General features: G+C 36.2%; 2 protein-coding genes across 7 annotated transcripts; one reads left to right on the plus strand and one right to left on the minus strand.

Moving 5' to 3' along the window:
* Positions 1-385: 385 nt before the first annotated feature.
* LOC110416781 (Thioredoxin superfamily protein) lies at positions 386-3,336 on the plus strand. Of its 6 annotated transcripts, XM_021428865.1 has the most exons (5): positions 386-508; positions 1,246-1,391; positions 1,603-1,925; positions 2,405-2,458; positions 3,068-3,336. In XM_021428865.1, the coding sequence occupies exons 3-5, from the start codon at positions 1,605-1,607 to the stop codon at positions 3,185-3,187; spliced, it is 495 nt and encodes a 164-aa protein (XP_021284540.1). In that variant the 5' UTR covers positions 386-508; positions 1,246-1,391; positions 1,603-1,604; the 3' UTR covers positions 3,188-3,336. The 6 variants fall into 6 exon arrangements, with proteins under 6 accessions (XP_021284540.1, XP_021284534.1, XP_021284537.1 ...); XM_021428859.1 differs by having other exon boundaries at positions 1,246-1,925; XM_021428862.1 differs by having other exon boundaries at positions 436-513; positions 1,246-1,925.
* A 129-nt stretch (positions 3,337-3,465) lies between these two features.
* LOC110416780 (abscisic acid 8'-hydroxylase CYP707A1-like) lies at positions 3,466-7,484 on the minus strand. Its single transcript, XM_021428858.2, has 9 exons — positions 7,160-7,484; positions 6,712-7,033; positions 6,406-6,555; positions 5,994-6,242; positions 5,754-5,843; positions 5,538-5,616; positions 5,201-5,307; positions 4,921-5,039; positions 3,466-4,553 (listed from the first exon to the last, which is right to left on the minus strand). The coding sequence occupies exons 1-9, from the start codon at positions 7,357-7,359 to the stop codon at positions 4,454-4,456; spliced, it is 1,416 nt and encodes a 471-aa protein (XP_021284533.1). The 5' UTR covers positions 7,360-7,484; the 3' UTR covers positions 3,466-4,453.
* Between the last annotated feature and the right edge of the window lie 4,556 nt (positions 7,485-12,040).

Raw genomic sequence — 12,040 nt, forward strand, 5'->3', positions numbered from 1 at the left:
AACCTATACTTGCTTAGTAATTAGCTCAGCTAGTCTTTTGTTGAAATCTTTGCTCTATTTATTTTGCATTTTACTTTGATAGTAAAGATCTAAACTTAGAGCTTTTGATTTAGAGAAGTACTTCAATGCAATAGTGGCGGGATATAAACTTTTTAAAATTTTTTATTTACTCAGATGTAAGATTGAAACACACGGTCTACTTATTTTGAAATACTCAACTTAAGCAATTAGTTATCATTTAAATAATACCTCAATAGAGTAATTAAGAATGAGGAGGATTAAGTTATGTTAGCATAATAATAGTATTGAAAAAAGTGGTGGAAAGAGCTGTTCCCTTGGATAAATAAGGGGAAATATGGGCCCCATTAAACAAATTAATAGTATGAAGGGATATTTGGATAAGAGTATGGGAACGTGAAAAGCGGATGAGGTGGTGGCGTGTCCGTTTCTCATTCGAAGCTTCTTCAGTTATCGCCAAAAGCAAGTCACTACGCTTTAACTGCCGGAGGTAAGGTGCTGGTCATTTCTTCAAATTCTTCCGTATAACATGAAGAACAGTCTCCTAGTTAGTCTTTGCAAAAGCTTGCCGCTTTCATACCAAGTGTTCTTAATTTTGGCTGCTGTTCTTGTCGAAACCTGTGTCCCTGTTGGCTCAGTTTTAGCAAATCTCTGTCGAGTGTTTGATGAACTATGAACTGTTACATGTTTACTTGTTTGCATTGGATGGTTAAGTTTTATCCATGCTCAACAGAAAGAAACCAGAATTGCTATGATAATTTTGGTTTCATGGAGGAAGTGGGCAAGTGGGAAAGTTACAAAACAAAAGGAGGATCAGAAAATAGGGGTGTAGATTGACTCTGATCTCCAAATTGCTGGATGGGTCTTTTGACCTTTTGGAAAATGGCACCTCTGTTCTTGCTTTAGCTGAAAAGTCAAAGTAGTTTCTTCTTGAAGATTGCAGTTGTCTGGATAGATATAAAGAATACACTGTCATTTATACAAAACGAATGATCCATATTTTCCCACTTTCTGATAACTTGAGAATATGAATAAAAATACTTCAGAAATGTCCTGTATCATACCTTCTGTTTACCCCCTTTCTTTGAAGGAAGTTTATCTAGATATATTGAATATTTGAATATCTGGATAATCAGGAATCTGCAGGTTATTTGTTTACAAATAAAGCATAACTTTTTAACTCGGAGAAAATTCTGATGTTTTTATTCGTTTTTGTCATATATATAGTGAATGAGTGATGGCCGCCTGTTTGATTACCACTCAGCCGATGGAACCAGGCAAGGGATAAGGGACGCTAGAAAGATAACTGCTCAATCAGGCAATATATTAACCCACGTATCTCAACTTTGTCCTCTAAATTCATAAATTTTAAGGTGGGTTTTTTTTTTTTTTAATATATTTCTGTTGTGGAGAGTTTGCTGTTTGCTGTCATGCACAAGCAGAATATTCTCCACAGTAAGGCCTCTTTCATTTTCAGAAAAAATCTTGATGGACAACTCAATTATAGAATTCCCTGTAGTCTGCCCAGCTTACATAATAATCGAAGTCGTGTTAATTCTTGTCTTATGAGGGTCAAAACACCAGCTATGACTATAACTGCTGGCTTGGACTCATTGGAAATTAGCCACACATTGCATCCTGGATGTATCAAAGGTGTGGCTGATGAAAATCAAGGGGAATTATCTGACGAAGATGATGATCTCTGTCCTGTGGACTGTGTTAGAGAATTTAAGACTGATGAAGAGTTTTTGAAAATCCTTGATAAGGCCAAGGAAACAAATTCTTTAGTTGTGGTAGATTTTTATCGAACTTCCTGTGGAAGCTGTAAGTACATCGAGCAGGGTTTCTCAAAACTGTGCAAGGGTTCTGGCGATGAAGAAGCTGCAGTAATTTTCTTGAAACATAATGTGAGTATCTTTCACAAGCTGAACTGTATCCTCTGCAAAGAAAGCCATGTTATTGCTTAGAATACATGCATCTATCCTAAATTCAAGTTCATGGGTGCGATTAGCAACAAGAAACTTAAGATGGAATTTCAGCACTTAACACCATCTAAATTAATTGCACTTACATTCCAAGGGAAGGAAAAAGGTCTCCCAGGAGCGGCCTAGCACTGGCAGTAAATTCTGATAAACTGATATTTATCTGATATGCAAGTGATGTGGATATTGACTATTTAAAAAATGTAATTCATCTTAGAAGGCATAGATCCAGCAGAGTTGGACTCTTAGTTGGTAGGAGGGCACTTTGACCAGACAAAAAATTGGTTGGGTGTCAGTTTGCATTGGACTAAGTTCCTTAGTCATTAGTCTAAATTTTCCTTCAAACCATCACCAGGAATACGGGTGATAAAATATGAGCTCTTATTATATGTTTTTTGGCGCAGGTACTTGATGAGTATGATGAACAATCTGAAGTTGCTGAAAGACTTAGAATCAGGGTAATCTCTGTCGTAGATTATGTCCATTCCTTATGCACAGAGTATTTTGCAAAAAATAGAAGCATCAGATGTTTACAATGAAAATCAAGGATCCAAAGATGCTTAGTTTCATGTTCACTCATTTATTTTGTGAGTACGGATCTACTTTTTGCTGAGAAAACCTGAGCATCATGACAATTTGCTTGCTGACTTTTCCTTTAGATGTTATTATCATCTGATCACCTGTGTGGAGTCATTATCATAGCTGAACCTGATCTTTTGTCTTTTGGCAAAAAGATCAAACTGAGTAGAAATTTAAAATTTTTGTGGAGAAAAGGATCTTGAATAATTACTTATGTCTATTTCTAATCAAGTTGGGAAGAAAAAAAATCACTGTGAAAAGGAAGCTTTTTGCATCAATGGTTTTTTGGGGGGAAACCTCCTTTTTCTGGTCCATGCTACTTCTTAATTCCAAAATCAGGATAGCATATGTGGATGCATCCTAATCTACAAAGCATGCTTTGCTTTTATTCATGCATCATTCTATATTATTATCAGCAATATATAGTCCTTTTTCTTTGATCCTGTACCATGCTGCATTTGAAAATACGATGAATCTCAATGTTGCAGGCAGTGCCTCTCTTCCACTTTTATAAAAATGGAGTTCTCTTGGAAGCATTTCCAACCAGAGACAAGGAGAGAATTGTTGAAGCCATTCTGAAATATACATCTAGTACTCAAGATGCTTAAGCAAAGGTGGTTATATTTTCGACCTTTGCTTTTGCAGTAAAATGTTGAGATAGTTGGACTGGATTAGACAAGAATAACTGGTAGAGAACATATTACTACTGTGACCATTATTCATGGGGTGTAATTAAAATTTGAAAATGTTGTTTCTATTGTTCTGTCTACTGACCGTATGCTTCGAGTGTTCATGTTAATGTCTATCCGCTAAAGATGAAGCCTTTAGATGTGGCTTATGTCAAAATCAGTGGGTCCTCTCCAGCCAACTCTAGATATGGCTTTATCTAGAAATTGAATGATCAGGAATATGGAATGATTCATATGACGGAAAAACCATGTACAACTGATATATGCCTTGCCAACTGACCAGACCAACGCATGATATGGCTCAAACTTCAATCTGATGGCTTGCAGAAAGATTTTCCAATGACAATGGTTAAGTAGGATTCAATCAACATATAAAGTGCTGTGGAGATAACTTTTCTTGACCTTCTTATGCCAGATTCGAAGGATGAGAAGGAAAGAAAACAACCGAACAGGCGTTAGGAACTCAATTGAATAAGCAGGGTAAGGTAAATGTGTTTGCTGGAAGTTCCTCCATTCTACATCAGTACAGGATCCTTTAAAATATCACGGCCAAAGCTGCTGGCAAGACTGAAATGACAATGGGTTCAAAGCTATCAAGCTCTGGTAGCCACATCTAATTAGTGGTGTCCATAAGGGAGACAGCACAAACTGTAGTCAACCAACTTGGTGTCCTTCAAAAGGTGAACGCCAGCCGGAGGCATCCCCCATTCCAACTCAGCCCATTGTGGTTTGACACATGGCTCCCTGGCAGCCTCTGGCAGAGAGCTCCAAGGGTACGGCAAAAGTGGACATGATTTATGGAAAACGGCAAGCAATGGAGACCTAAAACAAGATGTTTCTCCTTTCTGAAATTGCAGATAAATGTGAAACTTGGAATAGTACTTGTTTGCTAATGGAAACCTTTCAATTACCATAGATATCAAATACGGAGTTACAAATTGCTTGCCGCTACAAGAAAAAATATAAGGGGCGTTGAATGACAATGAGAATGAACTAAAACTGAAATAGTGGATGGGAAACAACTTACTATCCCGTAAGATCTTGTAAGGGGATGGGCTACAAATTGGATGGTAAAAATGAAAACTGCCAGGCTAAAAGTTTCACTGTAGCGACTAAAAGAGGGAATGAGGAGGGGGAGGCGCGTTGCATCACAGCTATTATTACAATCCACATCCATGTTGCCTTCTACCTAGTAGATTCTTTCCAATATCTGGTGGGGAGTCCTTGCAGAGGGACTGGAAATGGGCCATATTGACTCCCACTTCGGGATCCTACCACTTCCCACCTGCAAAACCCAACTAAATGTTATTGTCAGCAGTTATATGCAAAGAAACAAGTCTTCTTCCTTCCCCAAAGATATGTAATTTCATCTCGTTTTTTTCCCCTCTTATATTTCCTTCTTGTTGTCTTTTTCGATCATTTTTATGAATTTATAAAGCCATTCACATGAACAAGAATCCCATTTCTAAAACATCTTGATAGTAGAACATTCTCTTCTAGATTGATTAAGATTGTTTTTAGAAGTGACAAAGAAAGAAATCTCTTTGAAGGGGACCAATAGGAGAATATGGTCCAAGTTACGGTTATGCCAGTGCGCTGTTTGAATGACAGGAGCATTACTTCTTATTGGAACTGTGATTTTCAAACAATACCTGAACTTGGAAACCAAGTGGTGGGTCATTATAAGCATCTCCTGCTTTGCAAGCTCATTTCCAGGACAGGCATGCACTCCACTGCCAAATGGCATGAAAGTGTTGCGTTTTGGGGCAACCTACAAAAACAGTGAGTAACTTGTCATATGTCTACAACCAGAGAAGTGCCTTCACTCATATACCATAAAAGTTAATAGCAAAATCATAAATGAAACAGGCAAAGAAAATAGAAATATCCACAGACACATTGGATATATAGCACATTTTAGTCTATTCATACCTCAAACCTGGAAGGATCAAATTTCTGGGGATCAGTAAAAAATTCAGGATTGTGATGAATGTTTCTGAACAGAGGCATTACTTTCCAACCTTTTGGAATGAGGTATCCTGTTGCAAATTTTAGAGTCAGCAGCTGTCTTATGTCATTTTATATGATAATGCTCAGTCAAAGAATGGGATGCTCATAGGTATTTCGGCAGTGAAATCTGAAAAGATTATCTTTTACGGTTTTGCAGTGCTCTTAATTCCATATTCACCCAAAGTGCACTTTTATTTAGTCATCCCAAATAAATTCTCTCCCTCTGCCATTTTTTGTAAATAAATCGATGTATTCTTACCTTTGTATTCCACATCAGCAACTGCTTCTCTGAAAGTGAAGGATATGATGCTTGCCATTCTTAATGTCTCTAATACAGCCTGGTCAAGTTAATGCTTTCCACTGTTAGCCAGGATTGGAGGGTAGCCAAATCCAACTTGGCAATTCATGAGAAGAACAAATTTCACTGTGACTAGATGCCTGTATAAGGCAAGTCATTATGATTGACAGTTCTCACCTTGTAAGTAACTGGCATATTCCTTGTCTGTGACCAACTCAGCGGCTGGTTGCCTTCTTCATTCAGTCTTCTAATTGCCTTCTGTTCAGCCTACAAAGACAGCCTCACCAATAGTTAATAAGATTTTCTGTATCTGGCCTGGAGACATAATTTCAATGACAAAGACAAGCAATAAATTAATGGGGAGGGGGGACGAATCTAGAACCCGCAAAGATGGTTGGACTTGTTCCATGCTCTTACCTTAACTGCCTCCTGAAGTTTCGGATTGTCATGGAGGTACTTGACAATCCATGTCATGACGCTGGCAGTGGTGTCCTGAGCAGCGAAGAGTGTTCCAATGATGTTATCCGCGATTTGATCATAAGTTAGGACTTCCCCTTTTTCATCTTTGTAATTCAGTAGACAACCCAAAAGATCCTTTTCAAGCAACCTCTTCTCCTTCCTTTCACATATGATATCACTCAAAATCTTACTCAACCTCTTTCTTGCCTGCAGGGAATTCGTTTTAATGGAATAGGAACGAAGTCAGTTAATAATTTGACAAGTCAAACTTTCGAGAAGTTTTCTTCCAAGAAGAAAACAAGATAAAGGTCAGAATAAAATCAAAATTAACAGAAATGGGATTGGTTATATGATATGATATTCTGCTTACCAGTAATGCCTTTTTGTATGGAGTTCCAGGGACGTTTGTAGGGAAGGAATTGTAGCCTCTGTCAACTATGAAGTAGTTCTTCTTAAGCTCCTCCCTATATCGAGCTTCCAAACGGCCAAAAATCAATAGTATGCCAACTTCGAAAGAAAACTGCAACCATTGGAGACAAACTTAGGTCAGGAGATTCAAGACTTCATTTATTAATACCAGAAAAAAAAAAAGAGAAAAGAACTGTGTCAATAAGGAAAAGAATTATAAAATATTGAACCCAATCATTTGTTTTGACGACATTGAAGCGAAATTAACCTTTTTCATTTCATGAAAAGTGTTAATAACACGCCCCCCATCCCAAGAATCTAAAGCAGAGGCTGCTAGGGCATCGATATCTGCCACCAAGTTCCGAATTGTTTCAATGGACAATGAGGCTTGAACCAGCTTCCTGAGACGAGTATGGTAGTCTCCTTGGTGAAAAAACAGCGCAGCTGGACCAACCAGACGCTCCTTGCTTTTGGGGTACGTGGGCTTGAACAAGTGAGCTTGAGTTACCAATACAAAGCGAGCAGCCTCAGGGCTAGCCAGCATAACAGAAGGACAGCCTAGGATATGTGTTTTGAAAATCTCTCCATACCTGAATCACCATGTTTTAAGTTTCACCACAATGAAGTTGAGTGGAAAAGCACAAAAAGAAAAGAATAAAAAAGACAGCAAAACACTTTGAAAGTCAGAGCAGCAAAACGAAGGGGGGTTTGAAAACCTTTTCTGCTTGGCAGCAAAAAACACATTTGGGTCTTGAGAATAGAGTTGGAGAGTTTCTCCTATATAAGGCCATCCCATTGACCCTGGAGGAAGCTCAGCCTCAGCTCTTCCTTGGGATTCTTTCTTTTCCCTTCTTAACAATCTATATAAGACTACAGTTATGAGAAAGATAACAGCATATGCAAAAATCCCAGCCATTTCCGTCTCGGACACTCTCCTTGGGAGTAGTCAAGTTAAACCTGACCCGTAGAATCCAAGATTTTGGTTTGGTGATAGGAGTCATTGGTGGAGGGAGAACGAATTGGCTTATATAGAGAAATTGAAAGAAGATAGAGACAAGGACATGGGTTATTTTTATTTAGATTTTGTCATGTTATGGTAAGATTCTTACAAATCTAACAATAAACCATTGGACATCATTATGCAGACAATTTTCACCAGTTATTGAGCTAATGCTTCCAATTCAACATATCCATATCTTTATAATCCTTAGCTACATCTTATTAGACTTCTCAAATTTATGTTCATGAATCCAATTCTTTTTTATTTATTTATATATATATATATATGGAATTTTACAGCGTATCCCCCAAATTGTAAATTTAATCACTGTGGTCTGGAAAAATAAAGGTGCAAAAATCTGATTCACTTTCCTGTTATGCTGCCTACCGCCAACTTGTCGGAATGTGGGGCGTGAACCAGTAGAGGCCAAGCACATAACCGTAAAACGGTAAGCTTGTAATTTAATATATGGAAAATCTGAGAATCCATCCATAATCGTCCAGGGCCCATTGGCCAGCTCTTCAAGACACATCTGGTCTAAACTAGAGAAGATAAGCCATAATGATTGAAAATTGAACAATAATTTTGCAATCATCCTGTTAGGTTCAAATTTTACCATAAAGTTAAATTCTATTAGAAAATATAGCTTCCAGTGTAATATAGTAAATATATAATTCAGTAAATTTTTTTAATCAAGAATAATTTTTTATAAGATACATGCATTTATCATTGAATCAAATACTTAGACATTATTCTATATATTTTATTAAATGTTAATTTGTTAAATTTTAATATTAAAGAAATTAATTTTGATTCAATATTGAAAAACAAATAACTTCAAATATCATTATACGTGAGTTTTGTCTAATTTGATAATAATTTACTGGTTGATTTAATTTGCTCGTTGATCAATTTCTTGTCAAGTAATGTTGTAATATATGATGCAAATGTAATCTCAGTAACAAAGAAAGCAAAAAAAACCAAATTATCCAATAAATTAAATAAAACAATACAATGGGTCGATGTGAGGAACTTAATTTGTGGCTTCTTAATTTTCCAAAAAAAAAAAATTGTGGCTTTTGATTTTACAGAAATAAAACGAAGTTGAAAACTATCCCAGCCAGGGATTTTGTAAAACAGTAGTTAATGTTCATTCTGTGAGAATAACAAATCAAATTAATGGGGAAATTAAAGAGTGGCTTGAAAGGATGGAGATTTCTAGAACTTTAAAGATATTTAATGAATAATCAACAAAAGCTGACACAATATATTTTGACTGCTGGAAACAACTAGCTGGTAGCACTTTCCATTTGACTAATTATAGTATGTGTATGCAATAAATTCTGAGGCAACCAAAGCATGTATAGCTAGAAAACAAAAAAGGGATTTTGAACATGTTCTCCTAGATGGACCATGCATGCCCTTTGAATTGTTATCATATTCACCAGTCTATGTTTATTTGACAATAACAATCAAGCAAGTCTAGAAAAGATGCAAGCAAATGATGAATTGGGAAGATGATGTGTATATATGAGGAGAATGGACGCATGCTAAATCCCAAGCTCAAAGATTTGTATCATGACAAAACCCCAGTCATGATGCCTGTCAGATATTGAATTCAAGCAACTGTAGATATTTCACTCTAAATTCCACTGGATAATGAAAAGAAAAAGTATGGACTGTTAAAGGTAGCAGCCAGTGTGAAAACAAGCTTACCATCTAGCAGAAAGAATGTAGGCATGTAATGACATTACAATTCTCAAAGAATGAGAGAGTTCATGTTGTTTGAAGGGAAAATGATAGGAGTAAAAGGGGAAGAGTGGCATCCAGCTCAACAGGTAGAGCACGGGGCGCCTCATGTGATGTGTGAAATTCTTAGGATCTCCGATCCCCAGACCCTCAATCCTCCTATCGGAAATTACATGGTCCCTACCATCTCACTGATTCTCCCAGCCCCACTCCTTGTCGGTGTGACGACCAAACAAAAAAAAGGAAAGAAAGAAAGAAAGAAAGAAAATTGTTTGTTTGTGTTGGTTCTGCGGACGTGGAAGTCTCAGCAGCATTGGACCGCAAACTTTTTCGGTGTACGCCCAATTTCTCACACTACCACGATTGCTCAAAGGAGAAGGCCAAAGGCATAGGGCTACGCTCATGTCCCAACGAATGTGCCCGTCACCATCACAGCTAGCTGGAGCTTGACACATTTCTAGAGACTTCCGATTCGAGAAAAGTCACCCCCACACCCCATCCCCATGGCCGAACCAGGAAGGACCCCGAACTCACTCATTTCTCTTTCGCCATCCTTTTTTGTTTTTGCTCTATTCATTAGTAGATATATATATATATATATATATATATGTGGTGAGTAGTGATTCAATGTAATCATTGGAATTACGGTTTTCTTTTGGTTATTAGAGAGATGGGTTTAGAGTTCTAGAAACAATAATCTTATTACTTAGTTGTACTTATTAGGATTTGCCGAAGTCGATCATGACACTTCGACGTCGAACTTTAGCTTTTATACCTTTTTGAAGATGCACATGCAAGATCGCAAGTCGTGAGTTCAAGTCTTCTTTGGACTGGGCTCATGCACCCATATATAATTAATGAATATTACAAATACTTAGAAAACTACTGTTGCAATGTACATTTCATTCATCATCGAGGGTAAGACCAGTAATACCATAAACAATAAGGTACCTGTCAAAGAAATTTTCAATGGATAGGAGTAGATTCTTGGCAGTGATAGGGGTCTATCGATAATCTGTTCAACATTAATTTGTACATATCCATTACATTAAGTACTGTCTGCACTTCATTTAACCTATCAAAATATGACACGAAGACTAGCTCATGAAAAAGAAGAAAAACTAGCTATATAGGACATAGATACATCTAAGTACAGAAGAGATGTCGATGTCCAAATATCTTTGACACAATCACGTGTGAAAGAAAAAAACTTGATAAATTTTTAATATCGTCAAATATTCAATCTAAAACTAATTATCTTTATAAATATAAGAGAATCTTGATCTTATTTTAAATATAAATACATTCGAATTCTTAAGTGTTTCTTGCAAAAAATTTAAGACATGATGAGAAGTGGCAATTCTCCTTTATGATCAACTTGATATCTTGAGTAGTTTTCTGCCAAAAACCCTAACCATGATTAGAAATGTTTGATATTAATGTATCATTGAAATGCACTTGAGTATTTAATTTATTAATTAATATATAATTTCATAATTTAAAGAATAAAATTTAAATCTTTTTTTTAATTATAAAAAATAAATATACCATCCGATACACATTTCAATCAAAACACGATCGATGTTGGTCAATCACTTTAAATTCAAATGCTAAACAACTGGAAAAAAAAGATGACTTTATTAGAAATGCAACTCCATTAGCAAAACTTAACGCTTTTGTTTGGTGTATTTCGGGTATGAGGCTATCTTTTCAACGTTAACAATCATACATGGGAGAAATGCAGACTGTACTAAGATACTGGAAAGTGCCGCTTGTCGAACAACTTGTCCCTCTTACTTCACTCGCAACGACACCCAGTTGGACATTGATTTGATTTACTTAACCTCCAAATGACAAGGAAATCTCTCCTGGATCCTCAGTTCGTCAATCATTTAGGCCAGGTGTCGGCTGCTTACATGGTTCAGGGTACGATGTGCACCAGCTTTGGGACAGTATCGCATTAATATTATCATACACTAAGGTTGTCTCGAGCTGTATTTCCTTCTATAATGTGAATTTCAAAGAAGCTTTGATTGATATCTAATAAGTAATTTTAAAAATTGAAGTGAGATTGTGATTTTCGACAGCAAGATAATGAAACATGTGAGGAATGTGGACATCCTAAGCAGATTCATAATGAACTATATATTTTTGCATTCAAAATGTTTGAGAACATGAACGTCATAGATACTCATCCCGACGTTTTCCAATCGTTACACTTTTAAAGGCTTCCAAACGATTTCAATTAATATTTACGGTTTTAAAGTGCTTTCATTATGTTTTTTTTTTTATCTTATTGTCAAAATATTTAATCTCAAGCTGGTACAGAAATAAGATTGTAAATTCACAAATAAAAACACAAGATCTTGTGCTCATTCTTTTTAGAAAAGTATATTTTTTATATATTGATGGGTACAAGGGAGAACACAAAATCCGGTGTTTGTATCTCATACATATATAAAATAAGTTGACTGATAATCTTGTAAAATCCGATATTCAATGAACACGAAATCTCTTATTGATATTTAGTTGGTATGGTGTTTTTGCAACTGTAGTTTGTTGTTTTTGAACTCATTCCAAGGATGAAATGTTCTCTACTTCTTTATTTCCTAGTTGATGTCGTATAGCCTACTAGTCTTTGCAATAACTTTATGATAGAGCAACAGGAGAAGGTGTAATAATGAAGGTGAAGAAAAGAGAAGCTTCAGTGAAACTTTTCTCCTACCAAATAAAAACTTCAAGAATTTATGTGAAGAGTATCTCCATTCTGGTGCATGCACATTAGGTACTAATAAATTAATTTTTCTTTCTTTTTTGGGGTGATTGTTTTGTTGCTCTTTCTTTTTCT

Source organism: Theobroma umbraticum, unplaced genomic scaffold (assembly GCF_002168275.2).
Source record: "Theobroma umbraticum cultivar Fairchild unplaced genomic scaffold, ASM216827v3 scaffold_51.0, whole genome shotgun sequence".
Lineage (NCBI taxonomy): Eukaryota > Viridiplantae > Streptophyta > Magnoliopsida > Malvales > Malvaceae > Theobroma > Theobroma umbraticum.

Bases quoted from the DNA above. Each gene is read 5' to 3' on its own strand.
- LOC110416781 (XM_021428859.1), top strand. From the start codon at position 1,449: ATGCACAAGCAGAATATTCTCCACAGTAAGGCCTCTTTCATTTTCAGA. The intron at 1,926-2,404 runs GTGAGTATCTTT...TTTTTGGCGCAG, and splicing joins TAATTTTCTTGAAACATAAT to GTACTTGATGAGTATGATGA. The intron at 2,459-3,067 runs GTAATCTCTGTC...TCAATGTTGCAG, and splicing joins CTGAAAGACTTAGAATCAGG to GCAGTGCCTCTCTTCCACTT.
- LOC110416780 (XM_021428858.2), bottom strand. From the start codon at position 7,359: ATGGCTGGGATTTTTGCATATGCTGTTATCTTTCTCATAACTGTAGTC. The intron at 6,556-6,711 runs GTTAATTTCGCT...CAATGGTTGCAG, and splicing joins CTTTTCATGAAATGAAAAAG to TTTTCTTTCGAAGTTGGCAT. The intron at 5,617-5,753 runs GTGAGAACTGTC...TAACTTGACCAG, and splicing joins ATATGCCAGTTACTTACAAG to GCTGTATTAGAGACATTAAG.